The sequence below is a fragment of the Tachypleus tridentatus genome, chromosome 1 (assembly GCF_004210375.1).
Source record: "Tachypleus tridentatus isolate NWPU-2018 chromosome 1, ASM421037v1, whole genome shotgun sequence".
Lineage (NCBI taxonomy): Eukaryota > Metazoa > Arthropoda > Merostomata > Xiphosura > Limulidae > Tachypleus > Tachypleus tridentatus.
Window position 1 is genome coordinate 72692045 of NC_134825.1, and position 21250 is coordinate 72713294.

General features: G+C 30.7%; 3 protein-coding genes across 4 annotated transcripts; 2 read left to right on the top strand and 1 right to left on the bottom strand.

Annotated features, from left to right (window-relative positions):
• The first annotated feature begins 1452 nt into the window (after positions 1 to 1452).
• On the top strand, positions 1453 to 7813 carry mRpL33 (mitochondrial ribosomal protein L33). Of its 2 annotated transcripts, none has more exons than XM_076503807.1 (4): positions 1453 to 1521; positions 3311 to 3357; positions 5975 to 6078; positions 7401 to 7813. In XM_076503807.1, exons 2-4 carry the CDS (start codon positions 3338 to 3340, stop codon positions 7448 to 7450), a joined length of 174 nt encoding a protein of 57 aa, XP_076359922.1. In that variant the 5' UTR covers positions 1453 to 1521; positions 3311 to 3337; the 3' UTR covers positions 7451 to 7813. The 2 variants fall into 2 exon arrangements, with proteins under 2 accessions (XP_076359922.1, XP_076359914.1); XM_076503799.1 differs by having other exon boundaries at positions 1454 to 1670.
• A 4328-nt stretch (positions 7814 to 12141) lies between these two features.
• Positions 12142 to 20799, top strand: LOC143252132 (uncharacterized). The gene is made up of 3 exons (XM_076503815.1): positions 12142 to 12301; positions 17928 to 18118; positions 19483 to 20799. Exons 1-3 carry the CDS (start codon positions 12172 to 12174, stop codon positions 19627 to 19629), a joined length of 468 nt encoding a protein of 155 aa, XP_076359930.1. The 5' UTR covers positions 12142 to 12171; the 3' UTR covers positions 19630 to 20799.
• On the bottom strand, positions 14525 to 15805 carry LOC143252139 (uncharacterized). The gene is made up of 2 exons (XM_076503826.1): positions 15056 to 15805; positions 14525 to 14833 (listed from the first exon to the last, which is right to left on the bottom strand). The coding sequence occupies exons 1-2, from the start codon at positions 15126 to 15128 to the stop codon at positions 14583 to 14585; spliced, it is 324 nt and encodes a 107-aa protein (XP_076359941.1). The 5' UTR covers positions 15129 to 15805; the 3' UTR covers positions 14525 to 14582.
• Positions 20800 to 21250: the final 451 nt, after the last annotated feature.

Sequence of the window (21250 nt, forward strand, 5' to 3'; positions counted from 1 at the left end):
AAAAATACTATTGTTCCTCAATATAAGGATAGATGTGAAATTGGGCTTAAGAATTTCTTACATATAGTAGATAGGTGAATAGTACGAAACAGCTTGCAGCTAGCATGATTAATAAAGTAACAGAAAGGATTTGGAGTATATAAACACATATTATTTTAAAAAATACCTAAGTGGCAGAGGCGTCTTTAACATTTGAAACTACTAAGTGTAATTTTCTTAGAAGGTCCATCCGTAGTGATCAGCTATGGGTGTAAAAATTAAGTTTTTTGTATTACTTTGGAAGCTCGCAGTATGAGGCGTCCGTCAGTATGTCGCCGCGATTCTACCGACGTTAAATACGGTACTGCTAAGTTGAGAAAGCAGTAAAAAAGAACTGAAAATTTAACCATCAGTTTTAAAAGTGTTTTCCTGTTTTAGCAGTTTTGATAAATTTGGCTCTTTTTGACTCCCAGTGGCACAATGGTATGTTTGCAGACTTGGTTTGGTTTGAATTTCGCGCGAAGCTACACGAGAGCTATCTGCGCTAGTGGTCCATAATTTAGCAATGTAAGGCTAGAGGGAAGGCAGCTAGTTATCACCACCCACCGCCAACTCTTGGGCTACTCTTTTATCAACGAATAGTGGGAGTGATCGTTAATTATAACGCCCCCACAGCTGAAAGGACGAGCATGTTTGGTGTGACGGGGATTCGAATCCGTAACCCTCAGATTATGAGTCGAGTGCCTTAATCACCTGGCCAAGTCAGACATCTGCAGACTTATACTGCTAGAAACTGGATTTCGAACTTGTGGTGGGCAGACCACAAATCTTTGTGTAGCTTTGTGTTTAATAACAAACAACGTCTTGGCCATTTTCTCCCCCTTAAAATCTAGGTATAAGTGCCCCCAGTGGCACAGCGATATGTCTATGGACTTAAATTGTTATAAACCGGTTGGTTGGTAGAACACAGATAGCCCATTATGTAGCTTTGTACTTAATTCCAAACAAACAAAAACAAACTGGGTATAACCTATTCTTTCCAGAAGCCTAACAGGGTTTATTGTTGTTCATAGTCAACAACAACAAAAATATTAGAGTTTTTCACTCCAGATGATACTGACCAATCACGTGCCCAGGGGCTGATCGCTTTATCTGCTCAGTATTAATATTTCTTTATATATATGTTGTTTGCACTGCAACTTCAGTGAAATAATTTAATTTTTTTACTAGTTTATAACAGTAGCTTTGAAAAGTGTAGTATACATATACACATATACTAAGAACTTCTTATGATGCCAATTATATTAAGAATTAGATAAAATGATGAAAGCAATTTGATAATAAATATCATATCGATTAAAAGTAGTTTTTATTGCTTTTTACTATATAATACTTGAACTAAGATAGCATACAAACCATCCTTTATAAAGTATGTGTACGTGTACACATTTAAAATATGAGAGCAAATATAGCCACAGTGTTTGGTGTCGTTTAGATACTCGTTTATGAAGAAAGCACGGGTTGTTCTGTATTCAAACTTATGTAAATATATTTTCTTAGTAAATTAAACATTTGTGTATATTTATTTAATCTTATTGGATTCAATTTTTACAGATGGCGTTCTTAATACATGTGAATTGTTATACTTACTCTAAATGTATTTTATGAGTACGACTAGTACAGAGTGTTAGGTAAGTTGTGATTTATGTATATTTTATAAGCAAATTCCAGTGGGCCTTTATTAGCAGTTTAACACTTATCAACATACTTAGTTTTGTATATTATACTGTCGAACTTGCAATTTCAAATTTAGAAAGGTATAACTTGTAAAGTTGTATTATAGGTTGTGTTCAGTGTGACGATGAAGTCATATTTGCATGTTTAAAGATTTTTATAATTATTAGGTATTCTCCCATTTCTCACATTTTTGTAATACTGTGTTTACTACTTTTTAAAATACATAACTATATTATTTTATATATTTTGATAGTTATTTTTATATTAAGGTGTAAAGACATAATTATGTACTCCCGAACTTACCTTAATTTATATTACAGTTAAAATGTTTTTGAATCTTCAGGTTATAAACTTTAAAATTGTGCTATTTGTTTTTTATGTAAATTGGAATAATTTGATTAAAAATGTGTTTTACATCAGATTAAAAGTAGTATTATAATGAATAATAAAACATTATCTCGAGATTTATATTTGTTTCCTATATCCTCCTACTTTGTGCATGTTACAAACTTGGTTATAAGCATACATACTCAAAGCTGTTGATAATGTTTACTATCGTTTAGGAATTCAAGAGATTATGTGAAATAATGTTGAACATTTTAAAGAAAACTATGCATAAAGTGAGAAATTGTGCCCTGTTTAACACAGTAGGGGTCTTGGTTACATAGTGCAGTTTATTTGTTAATAGTTAGAATTTCAGTACTGAAAGGTACATTCTAAAATTGTAGTAATTTTTATTCCTAAATATATCTTATTTCAATTGGCTTGTAGAACATTAACTTCAATATCAAACCAAGACAGAAAGATAAGAATATTAAGTATTTGTTAAATGTTTCATAATTTTCAAAATTCTGGCTTCAGTAGGCTAGAGGTATAAAACAAATGTACTGGTAATTAAAATGGAAATACGATATAATCTGTCATACGTAATAAGTAAATAATTTGAAAATAAAAAGTAGAACAAGCAAAAATGGAAAGTATGTAGCACAAATAGTTAAAATAGATTTCAGTGAAGTGAAGATGGTGATTTAATTCTTAAAGTTAAAACTTATTAAATTGTAATTGTTTGTTTTCCTTTCATAACACACATTTATTTTTCAATAAAGTTTAAAGCAAACAATGCTACTACAGTGTGCAAAACCATAAATTTTGTAATTTATTTTGTATTAACTGAGTTTATACTATCATATCCATATTATTACTGAATTTATTTTTCTGTGTTTGCTGCTCAATTAGGCTAAATGGAGGAACTATGGTTGGTTACAACTGTAATCCTAGGCTAATTCTCTATTTTATTAAAATAGATCTGTTGCTTTTTTTTTTAAATATGACAAATTTTCATAATTACACTTCAGAAGGTTTGAAATGATGATTAACTAGTTTTTGTATTTTATTTCTTCACTGATTTTTTTATTATCATCTACTGCCTTTAATTGAATGTATAAAAACTTGAAAAACTACAGTCATCAGGTTTAAACCAATTGCATGAATTATTTGTACTACATTACATTGAGAACTTGCATACAGACTGGACTCTTTTGTCCAGAAGTTATATTTACTGTAAAGTACCTGAAGTTCTTTTCTTTTATTTCAGTCAGAAGTAAGACATATACATTTTTTCATGGGTAAAGCAAAATCAAAGTAAGTTTCTTTTTATTTGTAGAATTTTATTCTATAGCATTTAATGTTAACTTCAGATTTAAATCAATGTCATAAAAAATTTAATTTTTTTATTTCAAGAAAAGGATCTAATCTTTTAATTCAAAAGAACTACTTAAATTATAAAATTTTCACTTGTGAAAGACATTTCAATGATGTAGCAGAAAATGGCTAATGGAAACAAAGGTAGTTGAATTGTTTTAGTGGCAAAATTCAGTCAAAGAAAACTTAAACTTTCATAATCTTATCAGTATCAAAATAACATGTATCATCCCTGTAAGTTTAGAGATGAAGTATTTGTTGTTGTTTTTTTATCAGACTTTTTTACTCTATAAAAATGTCAAAAATAAATTATGCTGAGCTTCATTGCCCTTGTTTCTCTAAGCAATTGTGAAGAAGACTTTATTTTCATTATTCAAAACATAGTTTTTCACTGATTTTAATAAGTCTAGACTTTTTTGTGTCAGTTTGCTGATTTAAGAGAAGTTGTTTGTACAACAAAAATTTATTTTCAGTCAGTTGTTTTATATGGACATGTTCTTGATGTTTCACATATACATGTCTACAAAACTACCAGAAAATGTCATCTAAATTGAATAGATTCACTAAGTTATTTTTACATGACTAGTTTTTTTCAGTGTATATACATATGCAGATGTACACAAGTTATTCATACGTTAAAAATAAATGATTAACCTGTTCTGTTTTTTATACACACACACACAAAGGTGGACCCAAAGTAAACCTGCAGTGAAGCACTTACAACCTTTATCATAAAGATTTATTTCAGTCCACCACTATATCAATACATGTGTGTGATGTGTATCCTTTTCTGCACAGGTTTAGAGCTAGTCTGAAATGCTGAGATGATCTGTTAGCAAGGGACATCTAATTCGTGTAACCTTTTTTATATATGGTTTGTGTTAATATCCCTCATGCGAAAGATTGTGTGAAGAGCAACAGAATAAGAACCTTTATCAACTACTTTACTGTAACTTACCCAGTCTTTATTAAATATTTATTTTTTCATATTCTTCTTAAACCTAGCAAAAAGCAGTGCATTTAAATCACTTGAAAGTTGATTATCAACTTCAAGAAAGGTTTTAAAAGTAGCCATTATGTTTTGACCTGTAAGTGCATATTTATATAAAAGATTAATACACAACAGTCAAGTAAAAACAAACTCAAAAGGAAGGACTGCATTAAAAACAGCAAATCCTTATCTCTGACTAATGATATTTTCTAATAAATAAAACCTAAATAAATATTACAACACTGCAGAGATAAAAAGGACTAGCATGGTACAGGCTGTAATATGGGATATAAAATGTATCCTAGGTTTTGGAAGTGACTACTGAAGTTGGCCCCACATTGCAGTGGGGTTATATCATCTATCAGTTTTAACTTCTGTTCACCAGTTTTATATAAAATTCATAAAAGTAAATAATTATAATAAAATAATAAAAACAAATAGAAATTTAAAGAGCAAGACATGGGTGCTCAAGCCCACAACATCCCACACTGCCTGCAGACACTTCTGGAAGGTGACTGCTCTTCAAAGTAAAGAAGGAAAAAAAAAAAAAGATGAAATACAGTACTACTAATGCTACTTAGGGTTAAGTAATATAAACTTACCTCCTGAAGTTGGCATTCCAGCTGCCATTATAGTGGTAAAAGAAATAATTAGTAGCACAGCAGACAAATTTTACTAGCATAGAGAATCCCAACCAGTTATCTAAACTAACTAGTATAACTACCAATTAAGTCTGCTGTAATTACCAATTTTCAGACCAAATAAGCCTTTATATGCAATAACATGTTAATTTGCATAAAAGTAGTGCCAATATGTTTAAATGGCCTTATTAATAACTAAAATAGTTATCAGAAACTTTCAGTAAAACTTCCTTATATTTATTTAAAACATTTTTATATTTATCACAGGATATTTTAATTTTACTTAGTTTATTTATTGAATCCATTAAATATTAATTTTTGCATTAAATTTTCATGAATACTTTCATTAAATTTTTAATGTGTGGGGTAACTATTATGATTATTGATCCAATATATTTAATGATTTGTTAAAACATCAGAACACTGCTAAACTCACATTTTGTTTAGTGTATATTTCTAAAATCCTGAACAAATAGTACCTAATAAATTATTTAATATTTCCTTATACAACAAATTAAATTCTGTACCAAAATAAACTTTTTATATCAATTATATAGAAATGTGAATTAAAATTAAGATGGTAAACATTTTTTAAAAATATTTTTAACATTTACTGAGCACCCATAATTTTAGTGTTAATAAAAATCCATTCACATTAAAGATTTTTTGTGAAAAATGCTTTGATATAATATGGTGAACATTTATATGCTAATAAACCAAAACATTTTCTTTGTTTTAAATTAACTTCACTACAATATTAAAATCCTAAGAATATGACTATTAAATCACTTCTGTACAATTACCTATTTATGGACTATTTGGGCTTTTGTTCTTATAGTTTTACATATAGTTATGTGAAATGCTTAACTCCTTTCATCAGAGTTGTTGTTTTTGCAATATAATGTTTGGTTATTTTTCCTGGTAGGTTCATTATGGTTTTGATGAGAAGCATAGTGAGTGGTCACCACATTGTTACCACTAGGCCCAGACTGGCTGACAAGTTAGAGTTTATTAAATATGATCCTTATAGTAAGTGTTGCAAGTTTTACTAAGGTTCAACATCAAATTTGTGTTTACTCAATGAAAACATGAATACTTATAATGTATATATGTATGTGTGTGTAGAATATAAATGTAATTACATGTATACATATTTTTTCTCACAAATAATCTTTTAGAAACATGCAAGACATGGATACATTTCTAATAATTAAAATAAAAACTTAGTCACAAATAAAATTTATCACTGAGAGTAAATATATTAATTTATGCATTTTAAAGTTTCATCATGTTATTTTTGTGGAATTGTTCAAATGCAACTGTTTTATTTTGTTGTTGGCATATATGAATGTAACATTAAATACTATTACTTAATAATTATTAAACTCATTTTAGAGTATAGTTAAGTATTCATGTTGTCCACTTTACAGTGTGATGTATACTGAGTTTAAATATAAATCTTGAGTAAATGTATTCAAACTTAAAATATATAAATATAACACTAGACTACTACTGTGAATAGTAGTGCTTTATGCTAGTAGAGAATTGTAATTATGGTAAAAAACTAATCAGTATTTAAGTGTTTTAATTCAGATTGTTTCATTAGGTTGAAATACCAAGAGACTAAGATATTCATTAATTCAGCATGTGATATGCAAGTACATAATTTTCTGGTTGTGAGGAAGAATCTGTAGGGAAAATTGAAACTGCTATTACACTTTAATGTTGCTTTAGTCCACAAAGCAAATACAATAATGCTCTTAACAGTTTTCTAAAGACTGCATGATAATAGATTTCTCTTGTGCTTTTAATACAAGAAACTTGGACAGATTATAAGCTATGTATAAAGAGAATTTTACTCAATAAAAATCATTAAATCATATTTAATTTTTGAAATTTTTAAGTTTAATTTTCAAATTTAGTTACATTATAAACACTAGCAGAGATACATCATGTATTTCTTTAGTTTTATGTAGATTGGAGTTGGTGTGCTATTATGTAATTTGCCAGGAGTGAGGCACTAGCAGGGTGAAAAATAGAAATAGGTGTTAAACTTATAAGAATGAGAAAATCATTAAAAGATACTGTTTTAGAATCCCTCTTGTTCATAACCAAGAAACTATGAAAACCACAAAACAATTTATAGTCTATATTTATCTTCACTTATCATTGCTTTACATTTTTTTGGTTATTTTAAACCTGTAATGATTGAGTCTAATGGTTAAAGAAAATTTTGTGTGAATTAATTTATCATATGTTAATATAACTGTTGAAGTTATATTGAAACAATACTACCTCATGTGATCATTTTAAAATGTTCATCTCTCTGCTTTCTTTTTCTTAATGTGTAGTTCAGAAAAAATCCTTATACAGAGAGGTGAAGAAGATTAGAAGTATGTGAAAATGGTTCCACAACGTGACGAAGAGAAAGCATAGAAACAATACTTGTATAATTTGGTGTATTAAATGTAGCTTGTTATGACAGTATATTTGAAAACTTGAGTAAGTGGTTGAGTATTTTGTTTTCAAATACAAAACACTTTGAAATTCAGAATAGGATCCATCTCTTGCTTCTAATGAATTTGTAAATAGACAATTCTTTCATGGAAACATTAGTTTTAGAGAAGTATTGATTATCTGTTTCACTTTCTTATCACCACACTATTTTAACATTGAAAATATTGATTCTTAATGCTTTTTCTGTATAATTTTTTATGCTTAAATAAAATTGTTTCTGTAAATAAAATGCCAAGCAAATAACTTATGCCAGTTTTGTATTCTGTGTAGAGCATTCAAAACTTGTAATTACATTTTTTCTTAAATTATTACATTTATCTATTGAACAAAATCAAGATCCTTTAGTAATTACATAAATGTATCATTGATATTTAAAATTTTTAGAAATAAATGCAGTTTGTGGTTAATCCTTTCTCTTCAACTAACTGTTCCAGGGGAGATTTTCCTTTAAGATTTTACTCTTCAGAATAGTAAGATTTATTGAATACAGACTTGACAAGTATTAAGACAAATTCTATCATAAATTTTTATCTATTGGTTATGAACGCTTTTAAGAACGTAAGAGAAGTAGAGAAATTTATAACAATATGTCAACCACAGTATACTTGCCATACCTTGTGCCCATAAGGTATTTCATACAATATCAGATCTCATCAAGTGGCCTAGGATAACAGGCCCTTAGTAACAGCCAAGATGCCATATTTGTGTTATCAAATAATTTGAATAAAAACTAATGGTGAGAAAAAATTAAGTTAAAGTGTAATTATCAATTTTTTTATGAGTCATCTCTGGATCAGAATTAAAATAAGGATTAATAACAATATTAATTATTTATTTCAAGAAATTATTATTATTATTACATCAAGAATTATTTTTCGGGCATCGTTTTTCTTCAGCTATATGCATTATTTCTTGTTATAAAGTTCTGTCAGCGTATTCACATGCACAAGTTTAACCTGATGATAATTGTATATTTTAATAACAATCTGCTTTAAATGTTATGTCATACTAGTAGAGAATACTGCCGCTTATAAAAAGATTTTCAAAAAATGTCAATGATAACTTTTCGTTAATTGATCTTTCTAGTTTCATTATCCCCCTTAAGCCTCATTATACTAGTATATTTTTGATAGAAGAAATATATTGTAACGAATGCTCGGTTCTGTTACGTGTGCATTTGTCCATGTATAACTTCCATGCATAGATGTTGAGAAAATTGAAAATAGTGATGGTAGTAAAAATACACTTATATGCTGTTAAATGTAGTTACCAAGAAGGTGGCCCAAAAGTAGAAATATAGTTAATAATTGATACTTCATTTCACGGCACTTTACACATGGTACGGAATTATGGGAAAGTTAATCCTGCTGGTGTTTAAATTTAAACTTGCTTATTTTAACACAAGTTGGTCTAAGATAGCCTGATTCTGTAAGATCTAATTTGGCATGATCTCGCAAAACTGCATCCGATTATCTGGATCATTCTCCAATAAACAATGAGTTAACCAACCTAGGACGATAAGTTTTTGAGCTTAATTTTCAATTATTGTAATATATTTCGTCTAATACTGGAAAAGCTTGACCTTTTGATTGTTAGTTTCTGTTTACGTAACAATTTAGATAAGGATGGACTTTTGATCCGACAGTTGATCAAAATTTGATCATTCGTGTTTTATCGCCGTAAAAACATAAATGCGTGGAAGCGTTAAAAGACAGAGGGTAAAATCTCATATTTAGTCGCAATTGACCGGCAATTAGCGATGATTGGTTTTCACTAGTTGCTCTCTATTATTTAGTTCAAGGGACGTCTAAAGCAGATAGTCTTTATGTAGTTTTGCGCAAATATCCTACGCGGAAAATTTGACCATATCATAATTTGTGCTGAGTAGTTTACCATTTGATATTCAAATTAACATATCATTGCTTCAGCAATGAATTTTAAAATGCCATTCTGTTTCTTCAATAGATCGACGATATTCAGTTATTAGTGCCAAATTGTGCATTGTTGTAACTACACCAGAATTGTTAAAATGTGTTTACTAAGAAAGACTTGTAAAACATTAAGTGACTTTTTTGAAAATATCTCAATTGTGAAAAATATGTTTTAAACGTCAATAATTTGAAGCATAATATTTTTACTATTCCTATAGTAATATACTCTTCAAAACAAGAAACGCAAAAGGGATATTTTTGTTATTTTAAAGAGAATATATGTAATAACGTTACAAGCTCAGAGTATGTGATATTACACGTGTTAAGACACTGATTGTCAGACCAAAATGACAATAAAAGTTGTGCACTTTGAAAACGGAGGAAAACATCAGATATTTCGCCAAAACGCATGCGTGTCCAATAAATTTGTTTGAGAGATCTGCAAGTTCAACATGTGCAACATCCCTATAAAAGTGATGGGTTCTCGGTTTCCATAGCTCAATGTTAAACCACCGACACGCAATACAGTTACGCCAAGACTGCCTGAAGCACAACGCAAAAACGCCATTGGTCGCTTGGAAGCAGGCGAATCTCGATCAGATGTTGCCAGAGCTGTGAATGTCCACCCAAGCACCATCACAAGGCTATGGAATCGTCACCAACAACATGGATCAACTCGTGACTGTCCACGATCTGGCAGACCTCGTGTGACCACGCCCGCACAAGATCGCAACATCCGGTTACGTCACCTTCGGGATATTACCACCACTGCGACGTCTACTGCCTCAACCATACCAGGGCTGCGTAGGATTTCCGATCAGACCGTACGCAACCGTCTACGAGATGCAGGAATCCGACCTCGATGTCCAGTCAGAGGCGTCATCCTCACCCAGCAACATCGTCAAGCACGGATGCAGTGGACTCGAGCACATTGGGTATGGCTTCATCGACGATGGAGGCATGTTTGGTTTAGCGATGAATCACGTTTTATGCTTCGTAGGCAGGATGGAAGGACCCGTGTTTACCGTCGCCGAGGTGAACGTTTTGCGGCAAACTGTGTGCAGGATGTTGACAGATTTAGTGGTGGCAGCGTCATGATGTGGGCTGCCATCGCCTACAATGCCAGAACAGACCTTTTGCACATTCGAGGGAATCTTACGGCTCAACGATACGTCGACGAGATTCTTAGGCCCATGTGCAACCCATCATGGTAAACGTCAACGACGTTTTTCAACATGACAACGCCCGTCCTCACAAAGCCCAACTCACCACTGCCTTCTTGAGACACCACAACATCAACGTTCTTCCCTGGCCATCCAGATCACCAGATTTAAACCCCATCGAACATCTTTGGGACGAGTTGGACCGACGTTTGCGACGGCGACAACCTCAATCGCAGACTCTACCTCAGCTTTGCAGGCTGAGTGGACAGCCATTCCACAGGATGTGATTCGTCATCTCATCGCTTCCATGGGCAGGAGATGCCAAGCAGTTATTGATGCTCACGGGGGGCATACTCGTTAGTGACGTTGAGTGACGTTAAACTTCACCTAGTGGGCGTGGACTTCGCCTTTGCAGACTTTGAATGTTCAACAGTGAATGTGCAAAGTTTCACACGTCATACAGAACTACCCGGAATAAACTTGTTAACAATTTGTCTCATATTTTGCCTTTTGCGTTTCTTTTTGAAGAGTATATTTTATAATGTAAAATTTCGATATCTTAGTGTTTTGGAGAATGACAATATAGTATTTAGTTTAGGAATGAAATATTTAATTTATAAATTAATTTATTATTTTTTAGAAGTGTGCTTTCGTTTCAAGTTAAGTTTTCTTTATTTTGAAGAGATGTTACAGCAATATAATCTATCTGTAGCTCAGTGGTAATTTTGGGAGATTATGAATAAATAATTACGTCTCGATACTTGTGGTGACCAAAGAACAAATAGCTCATTTTGTAGCCTTGTGCTCAACAGTTAACAGTATTATAAAGCTGGTACATTTGGGTTCATAACTTTCGTCCAATGATAAATATAATAATATATTTTTCGCCGAATTTCTAAGCTTCAAATTATGATAATCTCGCGGAAGCACAATGTGGTTTTGCTGTAAGAAAAATACACACACTCTCCTTTATTTCTATAAAATTTGTAAAATATCAAATGATTTTTCACGCTTTCTCAAGTTTAGAAAAATATATACTTATAATATTACATTTTGGCATTAAGATAGTTATAAGACAATTCCTATTATTATTATTAAATATTTACAGGTAAGAACTGGAAAACTTTTCCCTCATTATTTTGAGTAATAAGGCTCAACCATTTATTCATGATAATTCTGATGCAACTCTATTTTATGTTTAATGCTAACTCTTAATTTTTAAGTTACAAAAAATCACATTTGGTCACGCAGTATTCATTATTTTAGTATAATGTTGAGAAATGAAAATTCAGGATATTGTAAAGATGGAAAATGTGATATTCAGAATGATTAACATATACCTCCCTGACCACATGCGTAACACAGATTTTCATCTTTAACAATGATTTTAAACGTTTCCTGTAAATACACTATTTGGAAATATGTAATAAATGATTCGTTAAATAACATGCATTAAAATAGAGTTTAGTATTCTGTAAGTTTGTGGCTTTCCGCTAGATGGGGAAAGCGTTATGGCTGATCCATGGTTGGAAAAGGAAGATAGTCGTAATGACGAGAAATCTGAATCTATTTCTTCATTTGATGACGATTTTACGGCAGTAAGTCGCCTCCCGGGTTCCGATAATTATATCAGATCATTAGGTAAGAGTCAAGAGTATAGCTATGTGCTACAATTGTAGTACAAACTAAAGCTACAAAGTATAAGTTATAACTTATAAATATAACTGACAATTATTATAATTATAATACTTTGCAAAGCCAAAGAATTAAATAGGCCTATTATTATGCTATTATAACTAAAAGTGAAACTTGTCTAAATGTTAAATTTCATTTTCGGTAACAACATTGAAACAGTAATAGTAGAACTTGTGCAAGTTTGCAACGAAATGAAAAGTTCAGTACTAAAAATTACTGAGGGAACCATGGCAGAAATAGAACTACACCCCGAGGATTATTTGCAAGTTATTCAACTTCCTAGAACATGAGCAGTTACACAATAAATGTCAGAGGATCATTCTCCGAGTCATTTGCTTCAGAGGCTGGCATCCCCTAAGGAAAGTTAGTTAGCCCTATTCATTACGTATGTGAACAATATGCCCTTAAACAAATAACTTTGATGTCGCAATCTGGAAAAGTTCCGCCCCGACCCATAGCAGCAACAAATCTACAAATTTATTACTAGGAATATCATTTAAGAATTAACGTTCCAAAAATTCAGTTAACATTCACAAGACAAATGAAACATAAAGACCCACCAAAATAATAAATGAATGGCACACTTCTCCAGACCACAACCTTGGAAAAATTTCTAGGTTTAACCTTCAACACAAAGCTAACATGGGTGAAACATAGAAGTTTTACATTAACAAAAATTTGGAAGCTTACAAATTATGCAAGAAGTCTAACCAGCAAAAAATCAAGGAACTTTACCAGCCAATGTAATAAAAATATACAAAACATACAACTGATCCTCGAATATGCATGCCCAGCATAGATAAACATTGTACCCAAACACATAAATAAATTACAATCAATACAAAACTCAACTAATAACTACAGCATACAAAATTCCTCTCAGTACATTGTCAACCTTTTTTCTGGTTACAAACTATATTAACTGTGTGTGACCCACAATGGAATCTATAACTAATGTGCAACTTTCCTTAATTATGTAATGTTCATAATGATCACAAAGGAAATTACTGGACTACAGATTTAAAACCACTTGTCCAGAGTCAATGTGTTTATACTCAAAACATTGGTGACAAAATAAATTGTTGTATCCTTGTTTCAATTTATGTTAACACTTCAAAACATTTTTATCTTAAAGATTTAATAATGATAATTTGGTATTAAGATCTTTTACATGATAATTAATCTTTTTTTGTTTTTCTGTATGTATTGGGATTTTTAACAGTTAACTATAAGCAGCATTTTACTCTTATATTTAGTGTTTGAGGTGTGTTTCTGCCTTTTTTGTGTCTGGCAAGAAAACTCACATAAGTGATATAAATAAGAAATATTATAAAATAGCTATACTGTTTATGTTTAATAAAAGAGAAAAATTTACTTAAGAGAGGGTGATATACTATATAAAATTACACTCACTTGTAAAACACAATTAAAAACATTTTAATTATTTTGTCTTTCTTGCTTTTATAAAACTGTGGTCCCAAAGTATTGTTACTCCTGTACAAACCAGCACATTATCTAGCTAAAACCACATTCTGCAATAAGTTTATCTTAAATAGTAATTTAAAACTTGTGATGTTAACCCTTTTGCAACAGGCTTGGTATAATATACACAAGTTTGTCTATGCATTGGCACATGTTATGTATTTGCACTATAACTTTTGATACAGCATGTGTATCATCAAAATATTTAGTGGACTTTAAATATAGACTACAGTTTTTTGTACATGAAAGTAATATTTTGTTGCAAAATATTTTCATAAAGATTTGTTTGTGAAAGTGTTAAGTATGTTTCGTTACTAGTCTAAGTGTAAAGTGATTTCATGTTGTGATGAAAATAAATGTTTTTATCCCAAAAATCTCAAATATAATTTGTATAATCTCTAAACCCTCCTAGATACATTTCAAATGTTTCTTTTCAGTAAGACTATTTTATTTTCTGTACCCTGACTGTGTGGGATTTGTCAACTGATCAACATCGTACCATTATAAAAACAATTGGGAAATAACACTATGTTACACAAATTTTTGTTTCTGGATAGTATGTGTTATTTTGCTTTTGTACTTGGATAATGAAATTTAGAAATTAATCTATTTTCTATGTAAGAGTGGGCAAATTTGCACATTTTCATTTGCATAAGGTCTGAATAAAACAACATATGAATCAATGTATCAATGAATCAAAATACATGTATTTATACTAAAGTTATACAAAAATGAACAAAAATGTTTAGAAATGAGTAGTTTTTCGAGATGGCTGCTTTTTCTCTGGCAGAGTGGGTACAGGAAGCTTAGGGCAGTCTGGCACTGGGGTGATGTGTGATGGAAGGTCCAGATACATGATAGCAGATGCATTCTTGCCAGTGTGATGTTTGGAAGGGTCTACCATGCAGAAGTAGCAATTGCTTGAGTGATCAGTAGGTTCATGCCAAATTCTTGGAATAGCGAATTTAATGGCTCTCTTTTCCCCTCTGTACCATCCTGCAAAAGAGCAAAATAAAATTGTTATTATGAAGAATAAATTTATTTCATCCACAACTAATGTGTAAGAGGTTCATGCAAAATATTTTGTGATTTTTTTTTCTGTACTATTGGGAGTAAAAAGAAATGAAATAATTTAAAAGATATTTAAATTTTAAAAGGTCTAAAATTTGTATAATACAAAGTCTTACTATTCAAGCAAGCAAAAATTGTCCGCCTTACCTTCTAGAGTTTTTTTGCAGTGCTCGCAGGTAAAATGAGGTGTCCAGGGTTTGTCTTGATCTGCAACAGGCATGCCAAAATATGTCTAGTAGGCTCCACACATTTAAGCAGTTGCTGTTACAGAGTACTTTCTTTTGCTCTTGTCTTGATAAATTGGCCACATACATAACAGAATACATCTGGAGAATGCTTGCAGCTTCTTGATGACATCTCTGATAAAGTCAGATAGGTCTGTGTGTCCACTTAGGCAGCTAGAACTAAACTGAAGTGGTGAGTGGTGATCCCATGTATAAACTTATAACTATGAAAAGTTCTAGAAAATTCTGAAAGGTTCTTGAAAATTCTCGTAAGTTCTACAACATTCTAGAAAGTTTTTGAAAATTCTTGCAAGTTCAAGAAAATTCTTTATCAGCAGGCAAAATTGAAAATTTCATTACCCAGGTCATAAAAGCAAAGTTTGAAGAGAAAAATAGGTCTTTTCCTTTACTTTAGGCATAAGCAATTGGGAAATAACACTTTCTGCCCAGGAACAAGAAAAAGTAAAAATTTTGTAAATTGGCCACATACATACAGAATACATCTGGAGAATGCTTGCAGCTTCTTGATGACATCTCTGATAAAGTCAGATAGGTCTGTGTGTCCACTTAGGCAGCTAGAACTAAACTGAAGTGGTGAGTGGTGATCCCATGTATAAACTTATAACTATGAAAAGTTCTAGAAAATTCTGAAAGGTTTTGAAAATTCTCGTAAGTTCTACAACATTCTAGAAAGTTTTTGAAAATTCTTGCAAGTTCAAGAAAATTCTTTATCAGCAGGCAAAATTGAAAATTTCATTACCCAGGTCATAAAAGCAAAGTTTGAAGAGAAAAATAGGTCTTTTCCTTTTACTTTAGGCATAAGCAATTGGGAAATAACACTTTCTGCCCAGGAACAAGAAAAAGTAAAAATTTTGTAAATTGGCCACATACATACAGAATACATCTGGAGAATGCTTGCAGCTTCTTGATGACATCTCTGATAAAGTCAGATAGGTCTGTGTGTCCACTTAGGCAGCTAGAACTAAACTGAAGTGGTGAGTGGTGATCCCATGTATAAACTTATAACTATGAAAAGTTCTAGAAAATTCTGAAAGGTTCTTGAAAATTCTCGTAAGTTCTACAACATTCTAGAAAGTTTTTGAAAATTCTTGCAAGTTCAAGAAAATTCTTTATCAGCAGGCAAAATTGAAAATTTCATTACCCAGGTCATAAAAGCAAAGTTTGAAGAGAAAAATAGGTCTTTTCCTTTTACTTTAGGCATAAGCAATTGGGAAATAACACTTTCTGCCCAGGAACAAGAAAAAGTAAAAATTTTGTAACATAGTGTAATTATACAGTTACAACAGAAAGTGTTCGTATCCCTGCGTCATGAGGAGTTTTTCCTCATAACTTAAAAAGTATCATGATTAAGATTATGAAAGTTTAGTATATTATAAATATTATACTAACACACATTTACATAAATTTTTATGTAAATTAAACAACAAATAAACTTACATTTTAGTGTTATAATATGCAGTCATTCCAGCATGACAGAAAGCATAATTTACAGTTACGACAGAAAGTGTTTAGTATATGTAGCTTAAGTCTCATTACATTATATATATTTTTATTATATTGACCTTCCAGTCTTGCCTAACTAACAGTATATAATGCATTGAAATTTTGCACATACACTCATTGTATCTGACAGTATAAAACTCACCTCTTGTCTTCCCTCTCTTGCCTGTGTTTTAGTGGATTAATATTTTGTAATATTCAATCACATTTCAATTATTGTTCATTATATATGTATATATATTATTACTATCTAGATATTAGCTACAAAATTTATTTTTCTTAAAATGTAGAACAGTAAATAATGAAGTAAAGCAAACAGTTGTCCCTTCTAGCTGTGACCTTTTAATTCGATTGCTGCTGGACATAAGTTGCTAATCCTTTTAAAATTTTGCAATTGTGGATTTTAGGATTTATATATACATTTTAATAATCAAAAAATCATAAATAACTGTAATAATGCCATAGAATTCCACTATAATTTTATTAAGCTTAGAAACTAAGATGTATTTAGGTTTAAAATAATATGAAACTTCAGGCAGACTAAAGACACAACTTACCTTCTTGAAATCTTGGTTGGAAAGAACGTGCTAGCCTTTTTACAGGTTAAAATAGCTAAGAAGACCACTAGGGGACATACTAAGTTATCAATTGGTTATTTGCATATCATATATTGAAGTGTATGTAATGGACCATTTCCAAAAATGGAAAGAGGTGAACTGAGCCACTGTCTTTGATTCAGTACATAAGCCATATCTAAAATAAAAAGATTTGAGGTTCTTATTTTATATTCTAGCATGTCAACATTAGTACTTTCAGTTCTTAATTTGTACAAAACTATAGACGTAGTATTTTAAAATCACAGACATTTAATTTTGAACAGTGCTGCATCCAACATACCACATGACTCACTAAAATCTATATTTAGGTGTTTTATTTTAATATTTACATTTAAATTAAGAAATTAACTCCTATGTAATATTGAAGTTTGAATTATAATCTGCACTTTGATTCCAAACTTATTGACATAAATTCATAAAATAGTAGTGCAATAAAATTTCAAATGCAAGCCAACAAACGTGATGACATGGCCTTTGACCAGTGTCCTGACGTGAAAGAGTTAAAAGGAAAATAGACAAGCTTTAATCACTTACATGACTGAATCAACAATCTCTTCCATCTTGGTGGCTAATGATGAATGATGTTTTTGCTTTTATTTAAAATATGGTTGTACTAAATGTCTTTTTTCATGTAAGCTTCCATTTACAATGTCATAGAATCAAGACTGGATAAGCTAAAATGTAAAAACAGGGATTTAAGTTCCAAGGATATCATTACATCACTTCAAGCAGTTCATCATGGCCATGTGGAAAGAAGAGATCTTACTGATCTGCCAGTCACATGCTCACACTACTCTGATTATGAAAGTGTTGATATTAATGAAGAAATAAGTTCTTCATATATTGAAGTAAGACTTTGTTTGATAATAATTTATTAACTATCCTAAACTCAAGATTCACAAGCATTGATTTTTGTTTCTTCCTTTCAAGGTGAGAAAAATGTAAAGTGGTAAGAGTTAATATTTGTTATGAAGAACTTAGATCATAAATCTCACTGCTTGTTACATTCATCTATTATTTTTCAAGGTTTTTGTATTTGATTAAAAGTTTTGTTTTGTTTTGAGTACATTAGAATTTCAGATCAGTGTAGACAATTACAGATACATGGTGATATGAAAAGTTATGTATAACCACTTCATAAAGTCATTCAATGAAATTAAAAGAACATAAAGATAAATTATTGATAAAATGTTTTTAATTATCATTTAAGGTAAGTCAAATAAAGAATAAAAAAATATGTGAAGTGGTAAGATTTAATGTGTGATATAATTCTGATCTTTCATATACAGACTAACAATATTCTGTATCTTATACTTTGCAGTGTTTGTATGATTAGGAAAAGCTCAACATTAGCAGTTATTTATATTTCAACACTTGACAGTGTTTTGTTATGGTAAGGATTACAATCTAAGATTTGTGCATTGTAAGAATTATTCCAGGAAAGAAGAATAACCTTAAATAACATGAGATAAACTTATCTGGAACACAAAATCCTTCAAGCTCATGAACTGTATAACTTATAGGTGTAAAACTAAAGCTAAAAATTATCTTCAAGGAGGTTTATGTAGCTTCTTAAAATGTTTTTAACTTTTATTCTGTAGCAGTTTTTTTTATTCCATATTTTAATAAAACCACAATGAATGTTAATACAAAATGAGTTGAACAGTAAATCAGATTTTTCAAGTTTTTTCTTTCACTCTGTACATTTGTGACTCTGTAATAACTTGAAATAATTTGAATTTGATTTTATTTTCAATGAAATTACTTGCAAGCAATTAAATATATCCCTTTATTCTGTGTTTGTGCTTCCTATAGAAATGATGAGAATAAAAGAAAATTAGAATCATAGGTAATAGAATGAAAGAAACAAATAATAAATCAAAGCTTATATTCCATTTTATGCAGATGATAGTTTGAAAAACTGCATATGAAGGTATACATACCACTACTGCATAGTTATGGATGTTATTAAAAAAAACAACAAATTTGTAAATCATGTTATATTAGCCATGCTTATGTACACTTTATTTATGATGACTGAGAAATGACCAGTCCTATTATGTTATTTAATTATAGTGATCTTATATTTAGCAATCAATTCTTTATACTCAACTGGATTTCCTTTTACTACTTAGAAATTTTATTGGAATAACTTGTGCCACTTTTTGCTTGAAGCATACACCGTATATGTCACTCTATTGTTTTGGTACAGAAAAGAATGTTCCCAGCCAAGCAAGCCCTCACCAAGGAAGAAATTCAGGCATTATTGGAAGCAGATATTTTAGCAAAAACCACAGCTGCAATGACAGCTGAAGAATCTCATGTTAAAGACAGCAGTTCACCTGAAGCTTTGAGATAATGGAACTTAAGTATCTTGTATAAATATAAATTTACTTGATGGTGGTATTTATGTATTTACATTAAAAGCTAGAATTATAAACTATAAAACAATGAGTAAATTACTTGTAGATCATGTGGAATTACTTTTTTGTTTCTAATTGTAACTCTATAGATAATCTGAGATAACCATTCTGTGTTGTCTGTATTAATTAGAAAATTGTAAAATATTTAACAACAACTGTGGTCTTCAGGGAAAATAATAAAATGGAAGTACGTGTGAAACATTCCTTCAGAGTATTTTAAAAATTGCTTTAAAAGAGACTGATGTCTTTTTTGCATGAGGTTTGTTGTACTTGTTTGTATACTCTTTAAGCATTATCTATTAACTGTAGTTTTCATTCAGTATTTCTGTTCTTAGTTTTCATGACTTTTGATTGCTATCCTCAACATACAAGAACTGTGTTGGCTGTATGTTGTCTATATTCATACTATTTAAGCATTATCTATTAACTGTAGTTTTCATTCAGTATTTCTGTTCTTAGTTTTCATGACTTTTGGTTGCTATCCTCAACATACAAGAACTGTGTTGGCTGTATGTTGTCTATATTCATACTATTTAAGCATTATCTATTAACTGTAGTTTTCATTCAGTATTTCTGTTCTTAGTTTTCATGACTTTTGGTTGCTATCCTCAACATACAAGAACTGTGTTGGCTGTATGTTGTCTATATTCATACTCTTTAAGCATTATCTATTAACTGTAGTTTTCATTCAGTATTTCTGTTCTTAGTTTTCATGACTTTTGGTTGCTATCCTCAATATACAAGAACTGTGTTGGCTGTATGTTGTCTATATTCATACTCTTTAAGCATTATCTATTAACTGTAGTTTTCATTCAGTATTTCTGTTCTTAGTTTTCATGACTTTTGGTTGCTGTCCTCAACATACAAGAACTGTGTTGGCTGTATGTTGTCTATATTCATACGAATTATTTTTTTAAACTCTAGTTTTTACAGTAAAGCATCTGTGTAATCTTTGCCAGTGTGTCTGGATTAACAATTTCTTAAAATGGAAATAAGTTTATCTTTTCATATTACACCATAATTGTTATTACACAGATGTGATCAGTGTAAGTCTGTTGTACATTTTTGAATAACTCATTCGATGAATAAAAAGCAAGCACTCTGAACTGAACGTGTGTTAGTTTTGTGGCACTCGTGTTTTATTAGTGGCTGATTTATTTGTATATCAGCATTGTGGTAGTGGTTGTGTACTAATACCGAGAACAGATTGCATTAAAAATAGAAAAGAAAGATCTTTAGAATAGTTTATAACCCACTACACAATTAATTGGTCTCTCTTACATAGTTCAATAGTCAGCTTGAGGACTTAAAGCTGAATTCGTGGTTTAATACCTGCAGTTGGCACAGCTAAGGTACCCCATTGTGCAACTTTTTGATTAACAAAAACTAATATTACTATGTAACAAAACAGTAATAAAAACTGGTTCAAATTTTAAAAGAGAGTTTGGAGACATTTAATCCTTCCTAGAAACTGAATTTAATTTACATTAACTTAGAAAATATTACACATATAATTTTGTTTTTCCTTAGTAATATATAAAGTTAGAAAACATCCTC

Bases quoted from the DNA above. Each gene is read 5' to 3' on its own strand.
- mRpL33 (XM_076503807.1), top strand. From the start codon at position 3,338: ATGGGTAAAGCAAAATCAAA. The intron at 3,358-5,974 runs GTAAGTTTCTTT...TTTTCCTGGTAG, and splicing joins ATGGGTAAAGCAAAATCAAA to GTTCATTATGGTTTTGATGA. The intron at 6,079-7,400 runs GTAAGTGTTGCA...CTTAATGTGTAG, and splicing joins TATTAAATATGATCCTTATA to TTCAGAAAAAATCCTTATAC.
- LOC143252132 (XM_076503815.1), top strand. From the start codon at position 12,172: ATGGCTGATCCATGGTTGGAAAAGGAAGATAGTCGTAATGACGAGAAA. The intron at 12,302-17,927 runs GTAAGAGTCAAG...ACAATGTCATAG, and splicing joins TAATTATATCAGATCATTAG to AATCAAGACTGGATAAGCTA. The intron at 18,119-19,482 runs GTAAGACTTTGT...GTTTTGGTACAG, and splicing joins TAAGTTCTTCATATATTGAA to AAAAGAATGTTCCCAGCCAA.
- LOC143252139 (XM_076503826.1), bottom strand. From the start codon at position 15,128: ATGCCTGTTGCAGATCAAGACAAACCCTGGACACCTCATTTTACCTGC. The intron at 14,834-15,055 runs GTAAGGCGGACA...GCTCTTTTGCAG, and splicing joins CTGCAAAAAAACTCTAGAAG to GATGGTACAGAGGGGAAAAG.